Raw genomic sequence first — 25,770 nt, 5'->3', positions numbered from 1 at the left:
CTTCTCTCTATTCAAAGACTTTCTAGTGTTTTGTTTTATAATTGACAAGGTTTGAGGTTTCCTTTTAGCCTATCTTAGAGTCCATCAGATTCTTCATCGTCATGACAAAGAGAACATTTTAAGGCCTGAATATTTCTAGCTCATCTTCTTACTACCTTTTAGACTTTGTTTGGAAAGGGAATTTGTGCTGAGTTCCAACTTAATGCACTCCTTCTCCTTTCCTGGTCTGAAACATGGGGAGGATTATGTTTGTTGCACTGAAAAAGCATTAACAGCAAAGAATAAAATGAAGATTCCAACTGGAGGTGAACAGTCAGGAGAAAAGAGAGAATGACAGGGGTTTCCATCTGATGTGGGAGAGGAGCAGAGGCCACGGTAGTTGGAATAAGATAACAGGAAACAACTGGAATTGTGTAATAACACTTTTCAGAGAACCGTCCACCCACAGCACAAATTAAAGGTTATGGTGAAATAGATTTAGAGGGACAATTAGAAGAGTAAAAACTAAAAACACAATAGCTACCCCTCATTATTTTTATAGGTTGCAAACACTGTGATAACGCTAGTTTTTTGGAAAAATTTTACTCGAAAGAACAATAGAGAGAAAGTGAGAGTGAGAGAAAGATAGGGAGATCTTTTATCTGCTGGTTCACTCCCCAAATCAGCCCAATAGCCAACACTGGGTTAGGTTAAAGCCTAGAGCTAGGAACTCCAGCCTGGTCTCCCACTTAAGTGGCAGGGGGCCTGAGCAATTTGGCCATTATCCACTGCCTTCCTGGACACGTTAGCAAGAAGTTAGTTGGGAAGCAGAGCAGCTGCGCTATGAGCCAGAATTCCAATATGGGATCAGGCATCCCATGTAGTGATTTAAATCATTACACCTGGTGATGGCTCTAATAATGCTACCTTTAACAAGGCTTTCTACACTGTGGGTTTGTTTCTTTGGTTTGGGTTTTTTTTTTTTTTCATGGTGGCAGGGAGTTAAGTCTCTTTGGTGATTGTATCCTTCTTAATTCTCACAAAAATCAACTCATTATTATAAATTCCAACCATGATCAGAAACATGATTTTGATCAGAATTGTGGTAACAATGTGCAAGGCATGAAGAGGGCCTGGCTAGCTCCTGATCTCATGATCACAGCATTCTGAGATGTATATTTCAGTCACACTTAAGTATTCTGCATTTCTGAGAAAGAGCGTCTCTGTATACATCTTTATTTCAGCTTGAATTCCAATTAGCAAAGAATAAATTGTGCAAAGTATATTTCACTCTAGCAGACAAAAGCTTAATTTAAGACTACAATGAGGACAAAACAGTAAGCAAAAAACACGGGAGAAGAAAAACAATTATAAACGGGCAGTGAATCAAGAGAGTTGTTTTCTTCTTATTAAATTATAGGAAATTCAAATAAGCTCCCAAAATTTGGCAGCCAGGTTTATCTTTCTGATCTGAACATCTAAGCCTTAATATTTTTCTTCTCTTGTTTCTCATACTTTAATTTTCTATTCTCTCTCCAAAGTACTCAAGAAATGCAACACAGAGGAATTAATACTCCATCTCTTGCTCCCCAGCAAACTACTCCTTAATATTTCTTGGTATATTGTTCATTTCTCAAGGGCATTGCAGTGCCTCGTTCCAGCAGAAAGCAGCAAATCCATGGGGTGCCTCACTCAAATCTGTTTTATGTCTATACTGTTCCCACAGCAAATGGTGTTGTAGAGTTTGTTGCCTGTTAATGCCCTTTGACTAGAGAATTCCCTATGTTTCCCATATGTGCACAGTACCCTTTTCTCATGCAGTAGATAGTGTTTAGGTTAAAAGGGCTTCCATTCTGTGCTGAGAAGATGTATTCTGTCTAAATCCCAGAAGTTCCTTCTTCTGCAATTGACTTATATAAGTTTTCAGAGGCCTTTGGGGATATTAGGCTTAAGGACATTACCTTTGGCTCTCACATATGATGGTTATACTTGTAGGGGATTTAACCACACTAGGCAGAGTCTTTTATCTATCACTGGACTGAATTATCTCATTTTCAGTGTGAACAACCAAAAAATAAAATCAAGTTAAGGAAAAATAAATCCATGCAAAGTGATTCCCACTAAAATATACATATTTCCCTTAGAAATAAGATACTGTATCATTAGGATCTTTTATCTCACAGGTGTGTATAAAGCTGTAAATGCTGAGATGGAATTACCAGGTTTTTACCAGTTGCTCAAAGGAATTCCTTACTGATCAAATTAATTAAGAGAAAAGATGTCACATGCTGTATCATGGTTTTACCGCTTTATTTTTAAAACTCCCTTGTCTGAAACATACATAATCGGAAAATACATTGTAAAACGTTTCTGATAATAGGATACACTGAATACAATGAATAGCGTTCTTACAAAATGCCTTAAGATTATGACTAGAGTGGGCCTTTGGCCTAAAGTTTATGATGCTAATTAAGATGCTGCATCTAATATCAGTGTTCCAGGGTTTGGTACTTGTCTGTGGCTTTTGGCTGTAGCTCCTCCTAATGGAAGACAAGAGTTCAAGTCCTGACTCCTAGCTTCAGGCTCAGTCCAGCCCTGGCTGTCATGGGCATATGGAGAGTGAAACCGTGGATGGCAGGACAAGTTCCCCCCTCAACCTGCTTTCTCTCTCTGCTTCTCAAATACATAAATCTTAAAATGTCAAGTTAATTAATCAGTTTAAAACGCTGTGACTAACTTTAAAAATGTTATATTGAGCTGACAAGAATGTAAAGGCAACAAGTAAAGCACTCTACTCCCCACCCCACCGTGCTCCGCCCCTCAAAAGGCAATGAAACAGGAAGCCTACCATGAGCTTCCAACTTGACAGCAGGAGGAAACTGGAAGGGGAAGAGAAAATGCTTATGGCCTACCCACACAGGTGATCTATAGCAATCCCCCATCACTACTGAGGCCCACAGGATTCTATTTCTACTGAAATAAGAGAACCAAATGCCAGGGGCATAAATCCCACTCAGCAGAAAGTAACAAAGAAATCTGCTTCCTCAAGCCTAGAAAGACTGTAAAAACATAAATCTTCTCTTAGACTTCAAGCTAACTCTAATACAGGTTGGTTTTTATATTTCACAAAAATTCAAGAATTAACACACATTTAGTACTCATTATATATAGCAAAAATAAATTCTTGTATTCTGTTACACAGTGAGTAATAATAATGTGCCATATATTCTAAAAATCTGTAACAAAGGATTTGAAATGTTTTCATGATAAAGGAGCAGTAAGTGTTTAGGGAGACAGACACGTTGACTCTCAGTTGAATACTACACAATGTATACATGCGTTCAAACATCACATGGTACCATATACATATAAACTATATGTCAATACAACTAAATAATAATAATTAGCACAGACATTTAGAAAAATATATGCATAATTAGGGTTTTAAATACTTTATTAATATGAACTTGGAAATAATGACAATAACAAAACACATAAGGAGACAATTCTCATATAGTGAGAGCACAAACAACAAAGGTATGTACAGACATATCTAATGCTTAGCACTAGATAAGAATACAAAATACATAATCCTACTGTGGTAAAGAATAGAGAGCATAAAATAAGTCAAGAAACAAGACTTAAAAAAATAACCAGGCAGGTTTTAAAACAATAAATCACACAGCCACACATGAAATAAAGTTTTAAAAATAAATAAAATGTTACATGGAAGAGAAGATGTGGGTGAAGAGAGAATTGGTGAAGTAGAAGTTAAACTGAATAAATTATCAAAATGTTAGTACATTGGGGCACATATGGAAAATATGAAAGTTAGGTGATAAATATGAGAAGAGTGGGGTCTAACATACGTGTTGGATTTTCAAATGGAAATAATAAAAAAAGAGATGAGACAAAATATGAGGGTACTACCAAAAGTTGATAAAATATAATTAAAATATCTCTTCAGATTGTATAAATCTTCCGCCTTTTACTAAAGATTTCTGTGGTGAGGAATACATCTTAGTTTTTATTATGATGTACTTTTTCTAAGATCTTTTTAGAGACACCACAATTTACAGTGTCTTTAAACATGTCTTCCAAGCCTGTATTCCAAATTTTTTTTACACCGAAATCAAACTCGCCTTATTTCATTTCCCAACAAAGTTTTGAAGTAGCTTCATTATAATAATGTAACAGTATAATAATGGAAATTACATTATAATCATGGAATGAGGGACCCGGAATAATAGCCTAGTGGCTAAATCCTTACCTTGCGTCTGCCATGATCCCGTATGGATGCTGATTTGTATCCCAACTGCTCAACTTCCCATACAGCTCTCTGCTTGTGGCCTGAGAAAGCAATGGAAAACGGCACAAAGCCCTGATACCCTGCACCTGTGTGGGAGACCTGGAAGAAGCTCCTGGCTCCTGGCTTCTGAATGTTTCCATTCCGTCCATTGCAACCACTTAAGGAGTGAACCAGCAAACAGAAGATATTTGTCTCTCCTTCTCTGTGTAAGTTTGCTTTTCCAATAAAAATAAATAAATCTTTAAAAAAAAATCTAAGCATCTGAGCAAACACTGGGTGTCCTGCGGAGAACTGGTCATTACTAACATTTAAACCACTAGATGTTGATGTACTTTAAAGCCATTTACAATCTGTTTCATAAGAGGAAAGACTTTGCTAACTTAAGTATGCATGTTAAAATTTCTCAAATTTTTTAAAGAAGTACAGAGATTCTATCATTTTCAAATTAGTAATCATTAAGAAACAATAAATGGATGTTTCATTAAATTAAAATTAATAGTAAAATAGTAAGAAATGACAGAGTAGATAGAAAAGATAGCTAGACATAATATAGCTAGAAAAGGTAGGACAGAAGAAAGTACAAAATAATATAGCAGAAATAAATGGATGCCAATATAATAATCTAAGATTTACTCTAAAATCTAAAAGAAAAGTTTATGGATGGAATGCTTTAAAGTAGGAAAACACCTAAAATAAACACAGAATGTTTAAAAACAGCACTTTAGAAAGGGAGGTAACAATATGTCTTCAGTCACTTTAGTGCTTCTAGAGCAAAAAAACCTCCAGGGTCGAGTTGACAGCAGAGAAATGAAGATGGACGTGGAAATGTTTGGTCAATAGAAGATAACTAAGTCTTGAAAGTGGGAGAAACAAATGTGAGTAGAACAAAAGAAATCCAGAGGTGCAAAAACTATTGTGAGTGTCTGCACTCCTTGGTTGTACTGAAGAACTTGAATAACAATTAAAAGTGAAAAAGCGAGAATAGGAGTAGTATCCACCAGGTGCTCTATTCTTCAATGCAGAGAACATGACCTGTTATGTAGCAGAAGCGCAATAAAATTGACTAAATGAATGAATGAATATCTAACAAAATAGCATCAAGCCAGAATGAACTATGTTGTACTGGATTAAGATGGAAAATAGCAGTATGAACCTTAATATAGACACAAACAGACAAAGAAACAATGATGTTGAGCTTTAGCGTGTAGTGATGGTTTATAGCTAAGCCTATCCACTGACAGACCCTCAGAAGCAAGACACTCCTATGGCAATGAAGGTGCTCACCACTCAGGTCTGAGTTTCTAATACTATCCTCCAGAAAAAGGAATCAGGTCTCCTTGAAAACAAATGCTATTTCTTTGAGAAAGCAGGGAATATGCAAGATGAGTATCTTATAGTGTCTGGAAAGCAATGAAATGCTCAAAAAAAAATGGAGGAAGTATGCCACAAGGGTATAAAAGACAACTGAAAGAGCTTCTGATGATAGAGGCTAGAACAATCTAGCTGCATTCCAAATTATTTATGTAAATACTGCCCCCCACAGGAAGTTAGAACATAATTCCCCAGAGCATAACTTAATACCTTAAATCTAGATTGAAGTAGTCACTTCCTTCTAAAAAATATAGGATGGAAAGTTTGTGTTTGCTGTTGGTGGGGAGTTACCTTGTAGAGGAGAAATCCTAATAAACTTCACGCTGATTGCATGTACTGTTGATAGGATATAGTAAGACCAATCTTCCTCTCCAGGCTCATTCTCCAGTGTAAGCCTGAGGGGAAAAAATCAGTCAGATTGATGTTGAGGGAAATCCTACAAAGTATCTTACCCCCAAGGTCATCAAAACAAGGAAAGTTAGGCATGACATCCTGCATGGGATTCTGGAACAGAAAAGGGAGATCCATTAAAAACTACTAGTTACTAATACTGAAGTTCGTTAGCTGTAACAAATGTGCCATAATAACATAAGTTGTTAACAAGAGAGATATGGAATACGTGGAACTGTGAAATACGTGGGAACTAAACTTACTGTCTGCAGTTTTTTTTGTCTGAAATTATTCGAAAGTTTTTAAAAGCTGATATAATAAAACATCACCTAACATTTATCAAGGGCACAGTATGTGCCATCGGTTGTTCTAAGCAGTTACATCTGCTAACTACTATTAAAATAACTATTGAAGTACTGTTAAAGCAACTTCATAACAACTTTATCATGCCCACATGATCATCACTCCTGTTTCAATAACTGAAACGAAGAGGGGTTAAGTGATTTGCTCAAGGTCTCACATAGTTCGCAAAGGGAACAGTAGATCACTGCATCCAAGCGAAAGAATGTTGTCCTCAACACCAGATGATTTCTGCGAGTGCTGCTCGGGCTCTAGGATTTCACTTTCTGATTTTAGTAAGTCTCTGCTATGTTGAGGAAGGAGTACATGACAAGTCAAACAGCTAATATTAGGAGTTGGGGAAACTATAATAACAAATAACTTAATGGGTCTCAAACTTCCACCAGGGAGGAGAGGAGATTATGGATATAAATGTAAGTAACTTAAGCTTTATAAAAACAATCTTAATAAAATGAGGAATTTGCTTATTAGGATAAATTGGCAATGGTTATTACCCAAAAGTATAATAGGGGAAAATGGCCACACCTAAAGGATTAAGATAACTGGCTCAGGTGAATTGTATATAATTATGAAAAAAATCATAAAAGTTTTTAAATGTGGATCATTGACCAGTTGTGTAATTTTCATTGTGAACAAAAATAGATGTCTGAAGATTATAATTAGTCTAAGAAAAAAAAGAACCATGAGAGCATAAAAGAGCACAGCTAAAACAAAACACAGCAAGATAAGACAGATACGAGTAAAGTTTCGGTTTGTTTAATATGTTAGAAAGTTGAAATATAAGAAAGAGCCAATGAAATTTATTTGCACAGGCAAAGCTTTTAAAAAGTTGAATACTGTAAAGGAAATGGCAGAAGGGCTGAATAGATTCAGAAATGGAGTGAGACTGAGCAAGCTGCTTGTACCACCACCTTTCAGAAATAGTGTTTGAGGCCTGGCTGAATCCTCTCTTTGCAAGTAGCAGGACCCCATATGGCAGCTGGCTCATGTCCTGGCTGCTGTGCTTCCCATCCAACTCCCTGCTTGTGGCCTGGGAAAGCAGTAGAGGATGGCCCAAAGCTTAGGAACCCTGTACCCACATGGGAGACCTAGAAGGAGTTTCTGGCTCCTGGCTTCAGATTCGCTCCAGCAGTTATGGCCATTTGGACAATGAACAAACAGATGGAAGATCTTTCTCTTTGTCTCTCCTCTCCATAAATTTGGTCTGTATTTCAAATAATAACAAATCTTTTTTTTTAAGTAGTGCTTGTTCGACTGATGAATTTGTGCATTGTATGAAATTATCTTTGAATGAGTTTTTCCTCTTACAATCTTCCTTTGAGTAATGTCTTGCTCCAAATGTATTCTTCTCCACATGTTCTTTTCTCAATTTCAATTTTTGTCAGTTAAAATGTAGAATATCTGTTGAAAGCTGTCTGAGGTTGTGTTTTTGGAAGGACACAGAATGTTGTGAAGGATATTTTCTGTAATATCACCTCTTTCTTCTGCCTTTTAAGATTGATGTATTCTAAATTGTATTACAAAAGATTATTTCCTTTCTGATACACTCTTTTTTACATATTTATTGAAAATTCAAATACAGAAATAAAAATACAATATCCCACCCAGTATACAGACAGCCACATAAATCTCCTTCCCTCTAATCCCATTCCCCAGAGGTTATCACTGTGAACAAGTTAAAGTATATCCTTTGAAACATTTTCCTTTGTATGTACAAGTATATATAAACACACATAAATGCACTTTTGCCTTTTACAAAAATGAAATCATGTAAATGTACATATTAATCTTCAATTTCTATCTTCATTCATTCAATATACAGAAAATTCACAACAAATCTGATTATCAGTCCTCTTGGGTTTGTTTTCCATTATATAAAATTCATATTCAAGCATCAATTACAAAACTCTTGATAATATACTTCCTGCCATCTTTGAGTCTCATCTCTAACCACTCCAGTATGAAAAGACTGGAACATAAATTACCTTAAATTCTTCCTGAAACAAAGGCAGTACAATCAAACAAACAAACTAGGAACACACTCTGTCATTCCTAGATTTTGGCCTTTTCACTTTGTGTTACATTCTGCCTGGACTTTTCCATCTGGCAAGTCCCTAATTCTTGCAACAATCAGCTTAAAAATGATCTCTAGAAGACAAGACTTCCCAACTTTTTTCAAGACATAATCACTTCTCTATTTACCCCTATACTTTATAGATAGCTTCTTAATTGTACTTATCTCACAGTACTGCAGTAATTCATTTACATGTTTTGAGTTACCTTTCCATCCAAAGGATCTGATGGAGTGTTTATCTTGGAGCAGGTACTCAGTAATTTAACTGTTGAGGAACCAATGCTTTAGGAACATTTGCTGAGTACCTACTCTGCACAGAACCATATCCCAAGCATGAAAAGAAACTTACCATTTTATCCTAAGGAACTTACCATTTTCCTATTATTTCCCCTGGGTGGATGGGGGAGGGACAGAACACATTTATTATAAGACCACATATTGCTTCTGACATATAGTTGGTTTCAAAAATCTATAGTCATTTGCCTCAAATTCATTTAGGAACAAGGCATTGCATAATCAAATAAATCACAAAATAACGGGTAGTTTGTCTAGCAGGTCTGTTAGATGTGGCACAGAGCCTCCCAGATCCCAATTCTCTGTCCCAGCAGGGGAACTCTCACTTACTCAGCCTGCAAATTAGAAAACTGAGATGATATTATGCTAGAAAATTCCTAACACATCAAGAGGACATAATTAGTCCTTTTATAATTTCTCCTTCCCAGAGGAAAATTAGATCAAGAGCAACAAATGAAGTTAAAGGAAGACAACGAAGAACGAGCTTGTTTTCTATCTAGTAGTGGTAGAGGGAAGGGAGTTGCTTTGTTTTGATCAGAGGGTAACATTGTCCCAGACCAGGAGAGATGATTTATTCCTAGTTACTCACTATTTTTTAAAGGCTAAAGGTATTAGTTATTCTAGTGATTTCAGGATCAGACAGCATACAAATCTGATACACTCTTAATGGAACTAGTGAAATCCCTCTTAAACTCTTTTAAAACTTTCAAGATACCAATGTTGTGAATATTTCTTTAATCTTTACATAGAAGCTAATGTTCACTGATATTTTTTTCAAGAAATAAAATATATACTATATAAACCTATCTTACAATAGGTATACTTCTGTAAGAATTCACTGCATATCAATCCATTAAAATTTATTTTTAAAAATCCATTCTTATGTCAGATAATTTATCTGTGTAGTAACTGAATTCCAATGAAGACAGTAGCTGATTTCCGAAGACTAACAGCCTTGGTGATTTCTTCCTGAACCCGGGAGGGCTTCCTCAGGCTTTCTTACCCCCACAGCAGCAGCTTTCAGGGCTGCAGCTACTCCCTCCCTTGCCGATCTTGGGTTTCAGTGGCAGAGCGTCAGAACTCTGTCTTCTTCAGCCATTGTCTCCTAAAGGCTCAGTCCCAGGTGCTGCTCCCTGCTCAGGTAGTAGCCTAAGCAAACCCATCCATGCTCGGCCTCAGCTGTCAGACATGGTATATGCAGGTGGTTTGCTCATAGCTATCCTCATGCTGAGCACTACACTCTCACAGAAACAGCTCTGTGTGCTGCACAGGGTTGGATGTCCCAGAGGTGCACCAAGCACGTCTAAAATTAAAGCCACAACTTCTCCACCTGCCCATCTCTAGAAACTTCTTTAGTGTTCTTTTTCCTTTAATGGTAATTCCAATCAATCCTGAAATAACATGAAAGATAATCAAATTAACTTACTTTCTTAACAGAGAGACCAAAATGAAATAGAATCTTGTAACTGCAGGGTAGAAGACAAAGGAAATTTAAAAATTATTGGGTAACAAAATGATCTATGAGCTTGAAACATATAAGGAAATGAAGTAATTTAGTCCTATTGAGCAATTTTCCTTTCACAGTAAGTGGTAATTTATGATGTTCTACAGATAACTTTTAAGCACAGTCCCTTTAACACTAGAATGTTAAAAACAAATGGTAGCCAAAGAAAGCAAAATAAATTAACAGAACAAAGATTTTCAAGCAAGGCAAGACAAATAGGTACTGATGCTCTGCTACAACTAATACTTGTAAGATGAGTTCTGAGACTAATTTCTCTAGGAATCAAACATCTTGGTTAACTTGCCACCTCTAATGCCAACACCCCACATGGACACAGGTCCAAAATCTGGTTGTTACACTTCTGATCCAAACTCCCCACTGATGCACTTGAGAAAATAGTGGAAAGATGGCCTGAGTGCTCGGGCCTTTGCACCCACGTAGGAGATCTGGAAAAAGATCCAGGCTCCTAGTTTCAGACTGAGACAGCCTCAATATTGTGCTATTTGGAGAGTGGACTAAAGGATGGAAAGAACTCTCTGTGTGTGTTTCTCTGTCTCTGTAACTCTGCTTTTCAAATAAATAAAAATAAGCCTTAAAAATGAAATTAAACATTGTCAAAGCATTACCTTGGTTTTTTGTTGTTTTTGTTGTTGTTGTCTTTGAGGAAAGCTGAAGACCACACATGGAACAGGAAAGAGAAAGTGAAGAAACAATGACAACAAAAATAGCCGACACCGTTCCTTACTCGAGCTGTTATCCATAGTGCAATATGTGCTCATCTTTCTTCCCAAATGATCTATGGTCTGGAATGATATGAATTGGCATAGTACATTAAACCAAAATAAATTCACCTAAACTGCAGCACCTAGATGCTGGACAAAGCAAAAAAGTTATTTCAGAATACAAAAGCTTATAAGGAAAACACTTATGATAAAATATTAAGAAATCAAACATTTAGCTAAGCACTTAGAGAAATCACTTACCATGAGTTATGGATTTTGAAATGGTCCCCAAAGGACTTAGGGAAAATCCCCTCACTGAAGCTATTTTAAATAGATTCAAAGAAAGACTTGAGAGAACACTGAAGTGAAAACTCCCACACTAACAAATATGAAACAGATGAATTTTAGCTTTGCCTATTTTTAATATGCTCAACTATTACTTTTCTGATTCATTAAAAGATGGACTTGGTATTCCAAACTCTTTCGCCACAAATAACAAATATTAAATCAATAGCATTTGATTATGGTTTGAAAGACTTATCATTAAATGACAAGACATTTAATACCAAAACTATATAGTCCAAATATTGCTTTTATCATTGACAGCAACATAAGGTTCTTAAGGAAATTCCTCCTTAGAAAGAATCTATTCCCAGACTCCCTACGATTCACTCAGGATCACAAATTGCAAACCCTGCAGCTGATTTTAATTGCCACAATGCTGCATAGGGAGACATGTGATAGTTGTAGTAACTGACTTCTAAACAATGAAGAGCTTTAAAGATTAAAGCCAACAGCTTACATTGCACTCAAGACTGAATAGGAAGCTAATGCTGACCATAGAACGCAGGTGTAATAGTCTCCATATGTTTTGGACACTGCAGTTGAAAAGATCTAGCCCTCTGCATCACACACAATAAAAACTTAAATGCAATAAATTTTTGTGTTGTGTTTTCAAGGTTAGGAACACAAAGATAGGAGTGTGAACAGAATCCTCCTATATGCAGTAAAAGGTATGCTAGGTGATGTAACATGCCAACCAGAGAAGTCAAGATAATGTCTTCCTAAGCAAAAGCAAGCTAGCAAGTCAATACAGCCAATGGAGTGTTGACATTTTTTGAACCTTGTTCTAGAGGTGAATTTCTGTATAGCTCCTAATCACAGTGGAAATACTGGATGCATTAATAGCTGGCACAAATACCTATTTTCAGATACAAAACATTAAAGTTGAGGACATCTCAAAGAAGAATGACTAATGGTGCCTGTTGTAGCTCCCTCCACAACAAAAAGAGACAACTATTTCACCATAGTGAGTGAGACAGAGTGTTGGAGTATATAGCAGATATATATAGATATATATCTATATCTATATATATATATACACACACACACATTATATACATACATATACACACACACAGATATAGCAGTATATAGTAGGAATATAGCAGATATAGAGCGTGGAGATACATAATGGCTGTATAAAAAGAGAGCTAACCTAACAGAAGCTGTTTTGTCGCTCAAGATCAACCATGAACCAAAGGGGACTTCGTTCAGCAGGGAAAGAGTAACAGCACTTCAGTTGACCCACCTATGTCAACTACACCGGAAGCATTTACTGCTGGAAACCCTACAGCCCTTTCAATCCTTGCATCCAACTGAGGAGCTCTTGCATGACTACACCACTGCATTGGCTTGGAAAAAGAGCCTAACCTGTATGAGCACCTCTTCATCCAGTTTTTCTTGGAGATCCCAAACACCAGAAGTTACATGAAGCAGTTGGGCATCTGCTTACGGCAATTGGAACAAGCCAATCCAGGTAACCAGCCAGGATAACTCACTTCTACAGTTCTGATGAGCCTCTAAGTGACCTCTTCTAAGTAGCTCGGCCTGCAAACACTCCCAGATGACAACTGGGTAACCCATCCCACCATTCTATTGTCTTAACAGGATCTAGGTATTCACAGCCATCCACTGAAAATCCTAGGAACCAATCAGCCTGCCCTGCTGACTGTTGACATTGTTGGCCATGTAGCCTGTGCCCCAGGAAATAGGTAGCCCTGTCCACCCTCCATAGACCCTAGTCAGCAGCCAGATAGACTCAGTAATGTACCAGTTAAATATCCCTGAGAAACTTTGCCCACTGAAACTCCCATAAATCAGCCAGATGATGCTGCCCACTTACCATTGGCCATGAGATATTCTCAGGTTGCTCTTCCTGAGTCTGGTGAAAGAGACTTATGGCTCAACCCTCTACTCTTAGCCACTATGCTGGTAAACAGCCAAATAGCTTTCTTTACTGACTTAGTCTGATAAATATTAGGTTGGGAGGAGGTCAGACTTGAGACAAAGTGGCTCTTAGTCTAAAGGGTTTTATTAGGGGAGAGAGTCTGATGTATCATTCTTTCATAGGACATGGTGCAGGACCACTTTTACATGGGGGTGGCAACACAAGAAAAATGGCCACTTAGTATATGACACTGTGCTTTTATATATCTTACATGTGAGGATGAGCAAAGGCAGCAGCTCCTCAATTCGTGCATGCATATGAAGTGTAGCATAAGATACTCGTCATGACAGCTGTCATTGACATCTTCAGGCTGAGACAAGGTTAGGGTGGTTCTGGTAGCATATTTGAAACTTTCTGGATGGGAGAGTTGGTTTCAGAAGGTAGATGGTCACCAAGAAGTCACTTCTGCTCTGCCCAACCTAACAATGCGGTCTCTTGGTAGCAAGCAGGCAACTCTCTGCTTACCACCCTGTGGTCCCAGTAATGTAGGATCATCCTATCTACAAAGGTTCAGTCAACTGATACCCCAGAAAACAGATGCTTGGCTCTGTTCATCCAGTCTCAGCCATGAGAAACATCTGGGAAGACTTCCGTGATGAATTTGCCTACTGGAGGCTGCACAAAATCACCCACACTATTCTTTGACTCTGATCAATGCCCTGACTTGGCCAATTGCAGTGGCCAAATCCTCAGACACTGATCTTTACTCAACACCAGTACCAGACATTTATATCGAACTCTCCTAGGCTAATGAAGGTAACCACCTACTAATATTACTCTGGAAATCTTGCAGGTGCACTACACTTGCAACAAGCACACTCTACCTAAAGCTGCCAGTAAACATTCACACCTTAAGGGAGCTGCTTCCTAGATGAAGGTACACCCTAGACACTGCAGCTTAAGTCATTTAGATATCTAGAAGCATCATCAATGTTGATTATTGCTGAAGGAGATACTTGGACACACAATAAAATAATCACCTGGCACAAAAAATAACAGACTATTCAATGCATGTGTTGGGGCACTTTGCCAGCACAAAGTCTTTTATTACAGAAGTAATTCCATTAAATTTATAGATGCAACTACATAGATAACATGGAACATGAGGAAGCATGGTAAAATAATACTTCCAAAGGAACATAATTAGCACTGTAACAACAGACACAAAGGAAAAGGAAATCAAAGAATTGCTGACAAGAATGATTTTAAGGAAATAGTCAATTAGAAATCTTGGAGACAAAGAATATAACAGAGGAAATCAAAAATACAGTTGAGAAATAGTAAAAGAATTGAGGAGGTAGAAGAAAGAATCTCTGAATTTAAATGTAGGGTTCTTTGAAATAACCCAAACATAAAGAAGAAAGACAAATAACTCAAAAGAATTAAAGAAAGCCTTTGAGATTTATGGGACAATATTAAGTAAGTAAACATTCACATTATGAGTACTCCAGAGAAAAAGTAAAGGGAAATACCAAATAAAAATTATTCAATGAAGTAACTGTTGCTAACTTTCCAAGTCTAATGCCAGGAAGGTCAAATAAAAAGCCAGAAAAGATCTCCAAAGTGTATTATAGCCAAACATCAAAATACAGGGCAAGTGGGGGGTCTTCAAAATAGCAAGAAAAGGGCCAGCACTGTGAGGCAATCCATGAAGTCAAAACCTGTGATGTTAGTATCCCAGTTTGTTTGCCAGCTACCCAAATTCCAGTCCAGCTTGTTGTATCTGGGAAACCAACAGCCTGGTCCCCTGCCACTCACCTGGGAGAGCTGATTGGAGTTCCTCGCTGAGGTCTGGTCCAGCCTGACCATTGAAATCATTTGAGGTGTAAACCAGTGAATGGAATATTTCTCTTTCCATCTCTCACTCTATAACTCTGCCTCTCAAAGAGATAATTTTTTCTAAAGTAACATGAAAAAAGCATCAGGTCATTTGTAAGGCAGTCCCTACCAGACCAAGGATAGACTTCTCAGGAGAAACTTCACAGAACAGAAGATAAAATATTTTATATCCTGAAAGAAAATTATTATCAGCCAAGAATTAGCAAAACTATCATTCAAGAATGAGGGTAAAAGACAGACTTTCCATGAAAGCCAAAACTAAGACAAATTATCACAACCAGATCAATACTACAAGAGCTGATTTAAGAGAGTCTACATTAGAAGTGAATGACTATTACCTACCATGAAAACATAAATTCCTAAACACAACAAAAGAGAAACCAAAAAGAGGAATAGAAAAACACCGAATTACAAAGACAAACAAAATGGAAAAACAAGGAACAACGAGTATAACACCAGAAAAGTTGCAGAGTACCAGGAAAATGTGTCAAGTACTAAGTTGCAGTTATAATATGACTGAGGGTCAGCATTCTGACATAGCAGGTTTAGACATCTGCTGCACTGCAGGCATCCTATGTTAGACTGTCAGTGTGACTCTCAGCTAGTCCACTTCCAATCCAGCTCCCTGATAATGCTACCTGAGAAGGCAGCAGCAGATGACCTAAGTATTTGGGCCCTAGCCACCTATGTGGAAGACCCTGATGAAGTTCTAGGATCTTGGTTGTTGTGGAATTTGGGGAAGTGATGAACAGAAGAAAGATTCTCTCTCTCTCTCTCTCTCTCTGTCTGTCTCTGTCTGTCTCTCTCTGTCTCTCTCTCTCCCACTGTATATGTGTATACCCCTTTATCATTTGGTCTTTCAAATAAAATAAAACAAATCTTAAAGCAAATCTTTCAAAAGAAGATATGACTAACTGAAAGGACAAAAAAAAAAAAAAAAGGAACAAAAATCCATGACCCAATAATATGCTGCCTACAAAAAACTTGTTTCACCAGTAAAAGCACACATAGACTGAAAATGATGGGATGGAGAAAGAAATGCACAGACAGAAACCAAAAACAATTATGGGTACCTATCTTTAGATAAAATAGATTTTTAAAAAGTATAAAAACCTGGAAAGGCCACTATGCAATGAAATCTGTAAAACACTGATGAAAAATTATAGAGAACACACAAAATGGAAAGATAAACCAGGTGTATATATTTGAAGAGTGAACAGTCTCACTCTATAAAAATGTGTGGGGATTCCTCGAAGAAAAAAAAGGAGAAATACTTGTAGAACTGCCGTATGATGTAACATTCCCACTATTTGGTATATATTCAATGGAATTGAAATCAGTTTGTAGAAGAGAGATCTGTCCTCATGTATCCATTACACAACAATCAAGCTAAGGAATCAATCAACCTGTCTCTTTAGGGGTTAATGGATAAAGAATGTGGAATATATACATTAGGAGATATATTCTGTCATAAAGAGAATGGCATTCTGTCATTTGTAACATCATGGATGGAACTAGGGGACATTGTGTTAAGTGAAACATGCTCTCCATACGGAAGCTAAAAAGCTCCTCTCAAAGAAACAGATAATAGAAAAGTAGCTACCAGAGTCTAGGAAAGATGTTAACAAGGAAGGAATGCAGCGAGAATAGTGACAGGGGTACAGCTGCATAGGAAGAAGAAGTTGCAATGACCTTTTACATAGGACAATTATGGTTGACAATCAGTGATGGGATATTTTAAAATAACTAGTAGAATTTTTGAATATTTCTATCATAAATAAGTGATGTATAGCTTAAGTGATAAAAATTCAGTCACCCTGATCATTGTGCATCATATACACATATTAAGCTGTCTGTCACATTGAACATCATTAATTTATACAATTAACAGGTGTCGATTATAATAATTTTCTAAAAAATGGCCAACTTCACACCTGAGAGTTAACAGAAATTTTACAATCAAAGTCTAAAACTTGAAGAAATAACTTACTCAATAATCACAGTGTCCTAAGAGAAAAAAAAAAACTATGTATCCCTAAAAATAGACAGTCTTAGTAGTGAATCAAACATACGAAACACAAAGTCTTACTGAAAATACTAAATCACACAAACCAGGAGCGGCCCTGCCGATTTGAAAGAAAATTCTCCAAATAGTGTAGTTTTGTTTTAGTCACTGACATATGGGAAAATCTATGTAGCAAAGTATATACTTATAAAGTTTCAACTAATGTTTAGTGAAGGGAAACAATTTATTATATCCCCCCCAAAAGCAGAAATGTGTGACAGATGGTAATGCTTTTTCTTCTGCTCTTGGCAGAGTCTTTCTTGGCTCAATGGCCTTCACTTCTTAAAGCTTTGAACATTGTCATTCACACCTATTTTTTGAAATTAAACAGACCGATTCTATGATGAAACCTCCTACAAATTTGGTTACTGTATAATATCTTCCCGTTTAGCGTTATAAATTATCTAGAGTACCACTTTCCTTAAAATAATTAAACATGACAAACCTGGGCAAAATGTATTACATAATAAAATGTTTATTTTAAATTCTTTAAATCAATTTTGGAAAACCTTCTACCGTTAAATTTACTATATGAAAACTTTACAAAGAACATTACGAAAGATTATAGTAGAAGGGTATTCTCCCACCTTGATATCTTTCCTTTTGGCATTTAAAATGTTCAATTCTTTTAAATTCTTTGCAAAAACATGATTTAGGTATACCGTTAGTGAGGTCAAGGATCTTGATTGGTTTGTCTTCTGAAAAATCAGCGAAAATGTTCATAAGTTCATATGGCATAAACTGGTTTGTTGTATTACTTCAACAGGAAAGCCACTCTCAAAATTAAAAAAACACATTGAATGAAGAATGGAAAAATACAATGTGTAGGCAGGTGGAGAGCAAGGTAAATGATGAGATCAAGATGAGGTTAATACTGATGTCATCCGCCAGATGCAGGAATCAGAGCTTTGTTCCTCTCAAAACAGCCGGTATTATGCCCTGCCTGTTTATTGTTTTGTTTTGCTTACTCATATTGTTTCCCAAAGGCTGAATATCATCAGAATTATGGAAAACTGATTCTCACATAAAAATTTAAAAGTGCTAGGGTAGTTTGGGTAAAGAAATAAATAGAAGTTTATTTCTCCCAGCTTAATAGTGCCAAGCAAATGCCTGTTGGATGAGAAGCTGGCTGATGCTCCGACGAAGGAGCAATCTCCAAGCCACAGCAATCAACAGTGAATAGGACTTCCAAAGTTATCCAAGTATCCAGGCAGGAACGAGTTCATGAACAAATGCCTGGGAGACATTTGAAGGGCCAGACTTACCAGATACATAATTCCACTCATAACTCATTAACTAGACCTGTTATAAGTTCACATCTAAGAAAAAGAACGCCTGGAAAATGCCTGATACTCCTAGGAGAAAAGAAAAGGAAAGGCTTAATGAAAACCTAGACAGTCTGGGCCACAACACGCAGCATGAGCATTTCATTGCTCCCAAAATTGGAACTGGCACCTGTTACTAGTGATGGCTCATGACATGTTCTCTGTAATTTAAAGGGTAAGACTTAACTTTTTTCTTTTCATTTTTTTTCTTTTTCTTCTCTGTAATCTTTTTTAGTCATGTGCTAGAGATCTGACATAACTCATCACACATCTTTTATTTTGAAGAGTTCATTCACATTCACGAAAGAAAAATAGTAACAACATGATCTTTCTAAAATATCCAGTTAACCCGCTAATTTTTAGATTTTTAGATTTTTTTTTTTTTTTTTTTTTTGAGAGGTAGATGCTGACTTACTTTCTAGATACAATGACTAGGGCAACTGTGGGGTTAAAGACAGCAGTAGGGAACAAAGTACAGTTCCCCTACAAAGAACGCAGGAACCCCTAAATTGAGCCATAACTATGGTCTTGCACGGCCGACATGAAAGAGAAGCTGGAGCTGGGACTTGAACCTACTCAGTCGGGCACAAGAGCTTCTGATCTACCAGGCTAGCACCTGCTTCCAAAAGAAGACATAGAACCGGGTATCTGGTAGCCTTTTCAACAGAGCGGATCCCCTGAAAACGAAGTGAGGTTGTCTGCTGAGCCCAAGAGCAGCCTCAGCCTGACCCCTCCATGCGCACAGTGTCACAGTGCTCCTCGTGGAAAACCCTCCAACTTAACTGTGCTTTAGAGCCTGGGATCCCTGACACCACGGAGTACCCCGCTAGGCTGTTTGATTGCTATGGCAACGAGAGCGGTTGCTCCCAGGAGGCCTCTGGTTTGGGGAGGGGCGCGGCAGAGGTTCGGAAAGCGGGCGTGGCCTTGGCTGTTACTATGGCAGCGAGGACGCTTGGGCCGGGCGGGAGCCCTGTTTCGAAGCCAATGCTCCTCCCGTCCTTTGAATGGCACCCAAGAAAGAGAAAGGCGGGACAGTGAGCACCGGCTCTAAGATATGGGAACCGTCGCTAATAGCTGCGCAGTTCAATCAGGTGAGCCTGGAACCCAGGAAGCGCTCGCTTCCCGCCGCTTTGCGGAAGTCCCGGGCCAGGCACTGGGCCAGACAACTTTGCTTTCTCTTCCCAACGCCGCGTTACCCTCAATCCTGAAACTCTAGCCCACTAAGTGATCCCCTTCTCGCAGGTCGAAGGGCCCTGTTGACAAAAGCCAGAGTCCTTTGCTCATGCAGTGCGTGGTCAGGGAATGACCGTTACTGGCCGGGGGAGGGAACGGCCTCCATGTGTGAGGGCAATTTGGAGGGTGTTGAGCTGTGGTGGCGCAGGGAGGAGGCGTCATCCTGACACCACCAAACCTGTCTCCGAAGTTGTCAGGGAGCCACTCCAAGACTGTGCTGGAGTCCTCTATGTAAACTGTCCCCTTTCTCTTACCAACCCAAGGGCAGGGCCACTGTCCCATCCTCTGTGACCTGGCTTGGCTAGAGGCTGAGAGAAAAGAGCCACACGGTGCCTGGGACAACATGGTATGCATACTCATCATTAATACAAGTGAAAGGAGGAACTGATTATGAACGCCTTGGTAGTGCTTGATCTGCTTCTGATGTATTTGGAAGGGAGAGGAGAGGAGGTAGTGTCTTGTCCATAGGATGTCAGGGAGGCTCTGAGCTATCTGCAGCCAACCGGCCTCCTCTGACTTCAGATTGCAGGTGATCCCAGAGCTTACTCATTCCCCCACATCACCTGCTATTCTCAAGTACAGCTTAACATCTAGAAAGAAAAAAAAAAGTTGTTGTTTCTGGCAGTCGCAGTCTTCCATGGTGAACTTCCTTAAAAACTGTAGAAAAAAATTTTTTGGAAAAAATTTCATATGTGTATTTGGTGCACTAGGAATTTTATGCTGAAAGAAAAATGGGTTTAATTTGGTGTCATCCTCGTGAGAAATTTTTACTTAGTTGTCCTTATTTTACCCTATGATTTTTTTTCTCTATCTGATAGGGAACTCTGCCTGATATGGGAAATTAGCCCTGATGGAAAATGTCCTGAAAGTCATTATGATATTCCTACACATGATGTCATGGAATTTTTGTAACTTCAGGAATGAAAGATGTCAACTGGGCAATCCCTAGTTAGGTTCTCAAGTTCTCGGTGCTGTTTTTCAAAGCACTTTGTAAAAGCACCCTCTCTTTTGCTCTTGTACGTCAGCCCTAGCCAAAATATTTTTTTTTCTCCATTTTCTTAGAGATGGCATTGGCCAAGTTTAGACGTGGAGTGAACATTTCTACTTGAATTATAAACTGCTGAACGGCAGGATTTGATGGAGGTGCTGACACTGCATTAGCTTTAGTGTTGCAAATGTGAAGCTATAATTTTCCTAGTTGAATGGAAAACCTAAAGGCACTATTATCCTTATGGCTTGAAAGCCTGAAATAATATTCAGCTTTTTTGATCCCATTCAAACAATATCATTTTAACAAATATTATGAGTTAATACAAAGGATTTGAATGCAAAATGGTGTGTAGCTTAACTACAAAAGGTGAGCTCTCTTTTGTTAGATTTGTTGAATGGATGTTTTGTAAGAGGAAAGAATACTGCCCTGTGCCATGTCCTGTATTTTTTTTCCCTTGGCTTGGTTTTGTGTCTAATCCAAAAATAAAATTCCAAATTAACCCAGCAGTTCAATCTAATGCCCAAATGCATGTCCTAAAGCACCATCACAATGAACTCTGAAGTTAGCCTAAAGACAATTAATTGTAGGTGTGTGAATTTCTTACCTGTCTTAGTAGAATTTTTGAGTCTAGCAATTTGACCAATGTTGTTTTAGTTTCCTATTTGCTGAAAACAAATGTTATTTTACTTTCCAGAATTTCTTTCCATACATTTGTTACTCAGGTGTGTGTGGTAGATTTTGTATGCTCCCATGTACATACGCAGGTGGGGTGTGTGTGTGTGTGTGTGTGTGTGTGTTGAAGTTAGCATAAGAAGAAGTGATTCTCTGGCCTTTTGTAAGCCAATTTTTAAAACTACCTCATTGAAAAACCCAGATCAGTAGTGATTTTGAACTCATGTTCATATTAGGCTTCACTAGGCTTTAGCGTGAATAAACATGTTTACTATTTGGTTTTTAGTTATTTGGGGTTATCCTTTCAGGCAAGAATAATTGTCCATTTTTCAATTAATTGTGAAACAAAATGATGGCAAATAATACAAGATAGTTTATTTCTAAACGCTAGATAATTCGGTAGAGACTAGAAGCTGGTAAGTTGAATATTGGCTGGAGGTGTCAGGAAATTCTTTATAAAAGACCGTGTGTTAGCTTGACCCTAAACAAATGGGTAGAATGTGTAAGAGATTTGTTGCTTTACAAAAGTACATACACCGGCACACACACGGAGGTAGAGAATCTTCCATTTGCTGGTTTAATATCCCTAATGCCAGCAACAGCTGGGCCTAGACAAGATCAGAGCCGGGAGTCAGGAACTCCAGCTGAGTTTCCCACACAGATGTTAGGAATCCAAGCACTTGAGCCGTGATCTGCTGCCTTCCGTTAACAGGGAGCTGGGTTGGAAGTGCAGTAGCCGAGATGCGGGCCTCCCAAGCAGTGGCCTTCACCTGCCTTGCCACAGCACCAACCCCGATGGGTAGAATTTAGAAAGGTAGAATGAAAAAGGACAGTTATTTTGGGTAAGAAGACCAAGAAGTACCTTAGATGAATCAGCAACATTTAAACAACATTGCTTCTGAGCTCTGTCAGATGATCACTTACCATCTTTTCTACTGTATACCAGGATATTTGGCTTACTAAACTATGTGAAGTACCCTGCCTCAAATCAGGTTAAAAGAAAATATTCAGGTGTATTGGCAATAATGTTATCAACATACACTTCAGCGTGGGCAAATATGTAACAGATACTTGATGATCCTAAATAGCATTATGAAGTCAAAGATGCTCTGACATCATGTAAATTAAAATCTTTCCATGCAATCATCAAAGCTTAGAATGTTGTCTACAGTGAGAGGAAGATGTGTTGACGTAATTCCTCAACTAGTGCTCATTAATCCATATTAATTTCCTCACTCCTTGTCTCCCCAGCCTCTTGGAAAGTTTCCATCATTCTGCTTTCTGTTAATTGACCTACTCTGGGTACTTGATAAAATAGAATCATGTAATACTGGTCTTCCAGGTCTGGCTTATTTCACTTGGCATAATGTCGTCAAAGGTCACGTATGCTGTAGTGTGTGCAAGGATCGCCGTGCTTTTCAAGGTTGAATGGTATTCTATTGCATGTATTTACCACATTTTTACTGAACTCATTCAGACGTTGATAAACACCTGGCTTGCTTTCACTTCTTGGCAACTGTGAATGCTGCCGTTGACCTGGGTATACAAAACTCTTTTGAAGTCTCGAATTTGAATTTGTCTGGCTATGCCTTCACACACAGACATGCTGATTTCAGTTTTGTTAAAAACTGCCTTACAATCTTCCATGGCAGGTAGACAACTTTACCTTCCTACCAACAATGCACACAGTTTATCATTTCTTTGCATCTCACCAATATAGTTCGTTTTCTAATTTTGCTTGACTTTACTTGCATGTTTCTAATAACCATACTAGCAACTGTAGGGTAATATCTTTGGGGTTTTAACTTTCTTTCTCTAGAGATTACTGTTACTGAACATCCTTTTAATTATTTCTTGGTAATTATAAATATTATTTCATCAATTTTTAAGCTGTGATAGGTTTACTTGTTCTTGAACTTTAGGAGTCTTAGTTTGTTAATCCCTTATTAGGGATATAACTTTCAAATATTTTCTCCCATCCCATGGTTGCCTATCCAATTGAGACCTTGTACATGATTACTTTCATGTACAAAGCTTTTTAATTTTTGTGAAGTTAAATTCACCTTATTTTTTGTCTTTTATTACATGTACATTAGGTATCAATGTAAAAATATTTCCAAATTCAATGTCATAAGAATTTTCTCCTGCATTTTCTTTGAAGAGTGCAGTACTTTTATCTCTTAGAGCTAGGACTATGATCCACTTTGAGTTAACTTTTGAATCTGGTGAGAAGTAACAGTCCAACATCACTATTTTACATACGGATATCCAGATTTCCCAGCACCAATTATGTATACTACCATTTCTCCATTGAATTATCTTTATACTCTGGTAAAAAGACAAAACAAAACAAACGATCGAACAGACCTCAGCCATATTTACAGATTTCTTTCTTGAATTTCTAGTTTATTCGTTAAAGTTCGTTATCTTCCTTCATGCTGGTAGTTCACTCTTCTGACTACTGTAACTGGTAAGTTTTGGAATTCGGATGTGTGAGACCTCTAGACCATGTGGACCTCTGACTGGGGTGAGGAGGGAAAGGGATGGAGAAAGATGGGTGGAACAAATATTTCAGTTTCTTTTTCTTTTTCTTTTTGTTCTGTGTCTGCTGAGGAGGAGAGGGAGAAGACTACTCCTTGTGGTCAAACTACATCAGCATCTGGGGTTGGGGCAGGCTCGTTTGATGATGCCCTATAGACCCTGACGTGGGGAAGAGTTTTCACAGAGTGTTGCATGTGTGGTTTTGATAGTGCTGAGAAGTTGCTACTTTTACTGCTCCAGGATTGAGAAAAATTTTCCAAGGTTGGTTAGTTGACAAAGTGCATCTTGGTGCATCCACAGAACTGTCAACATGTTTCAAGCTTGGCCAGGAGAATTTTCCAATCTGTTCTTTGCGTCCTCTGACGAGGCAATTAATGTCCCCTGCTGGCCCAGATGAGCTGGCTGTCATATCCCCTGTGTGCTGCATTTAGGCATGCTGTCCACTGCAAAGGTCTCAGCACCTGAGAAAGCTCAGTCCTGACACATGTACTGCAAGGTCAGAACACAGAATTTGCGATTTTTTTTTTCCAGCGGCCAGGGTCTGATTCCAGCAGTCAAGGAACCTTGTCTGGGGTGACTTCAGCCTTAACTCTTATGTGCACCAGCCAGTGGAGGGTCAGGTTTGTTGTGTCACCTCCACCAGCCAAGACACATACCAGTGGATGGAATTAGCTGGCCAGCTCCACTCCAGCCCCTTACCTCATGCAAAGCAATGGGTGCTGCAGTCTAGTCTAGCCAGCCTGCCATAGACCTGGTCCTCATGCATACCAGTGGGTCCCACAGTCTAATCAGGGTGACCCCAAATAACCTCCACCAGGCCTGCCCCCAGACGCAGGTTTTGCACATGCCAGACTCTGCTGCTGGTTAGCCTGGTCCATCCCACATCCTATCAGGCTCTCATGCACACCCACAGTGGGTGTAGCTTAGCTCAGCCCTTCCCACTTTCAAACCCAGCCAGCTGACAGATGCCACTGCCTTGCCCAGCCTGCCCTACAGCCCTGGTTCTCCTGTTCACCAATAGTAGGTACAGCCTAACAGAAGAGTGCCACAGTTCCCCTACCAAGTATGCTCCCAGCCCCGGACCTTGTGCCTGGGAGGGAGTACTACAGTCAAGCCTTAATAATTTGCCCAGTCCTGGCCATTGCCAGCTGCTGCTGTGACTTAGCACAGCTGACCTGCATCCATTCTGACTCTGTGCACCCCAGACAGTGTGGCAACCTTGCCCAGCCTGGCCTAATCCCAGGTTTCATGCTTATCCAGTGGAATCAGGATATTTCTGGAGGTTTACCCTATTAGGCCCACCCTGAACCCTGGGTTTTGCACATGCCAGCAGGTGCTGCAGCCCAGTCTGAAATGGCCCACCCCCCATCTCAGCATTCAACAGCAGGTGCTACAGCCTGGCTCAGCCCAGCCTGCCCCCAGTGAAGTTTTCATCAGCAGCTGGATCAGCCTAGGCCAGCCCAGTCCACTCCCAGCACCAGCTCTTATGTGAACTGGTAGGTGTTGTAGTCCAACTGAGCCCAGCCTGCACTCCATCCTGGCTGTCGCTTATGCCAGTGTGTGCTGTGGACCAGCCCAGCCTGACCTGTCCCCAGTTTCTGCCTACACATATGCTGACAGATGTTTCAGCCCAACCTGCTCTTCTGGCCTGCCACAAGCCTTGGCTCCCATGCTCAACAACAGGAGCTGTGGCTTGGTAGGAGAATTCCCCAAGTTCCCCTACCAGGCCTATTCCCAGTCCTGGATATCACATGTGCCATTGGATACAGCAGCAGTCCTGCATGGTATGGTCTGCCCTAAGTCTTGGTCTA

The 25,770-nt window shown here is 38.9% G+C and overlaps 1 protein-coding gene and 1 non-coding gene across 2 annotated transcripts in view; both read left to right on the top strand.

The window, feature by feature from the left end:
* The first annotated feature begins 3,926 nt into the window (after nt 1-3,926).
* On the top strand, nt 3,927-4,046 carry LOC118758644 (U5 spliceosomal RNA). The gene has a single exon (XR_004995745.2). It is a non-coding gene; the product is annotated as a U5 spliceosomal RNA (small nuclear RNA).
* A 15,397-nt stretch (nt 4,047-19,443) lies between these two features.
* The window catches only part of SPAG17 (sperm associated antigen 17), a 204,528-nt gene continuing 198,201 nt past the window's right edge, over nt 19,444-25,770 (top strand). Inside the window, exon 1 of the mRNA XM_058660118.1 lies at nt 19,444-19,613. Coding sequence (XP_058516101.1) covers nt 19,527-19,613 — 87 coding nt within the window. The 5' untranslated portion in view covers nt 19,444-19,526. The remainder of the gene's footprint in view (nt 19,614-25,770) is intronic.

Source organism: Ochotona princeps, chromosome 2, assembly GCF_030435755.1.
Source record: "Ochotona princeps isolate mOchPri1 chromosome 2, mOchPri1.hap1, whole genome shotgun sequence".
Lineage (NCBI taxonomy): Eukaryota > Metazoa > Chordata > Mammalia > Lagomorpha > Ochotonidae > Ochotona > Ochotona princeps.
Note: the sequence above shows the minus strand (reverse complement) of the source record. Positions and strands in the feature narration are given on the sequence as shown.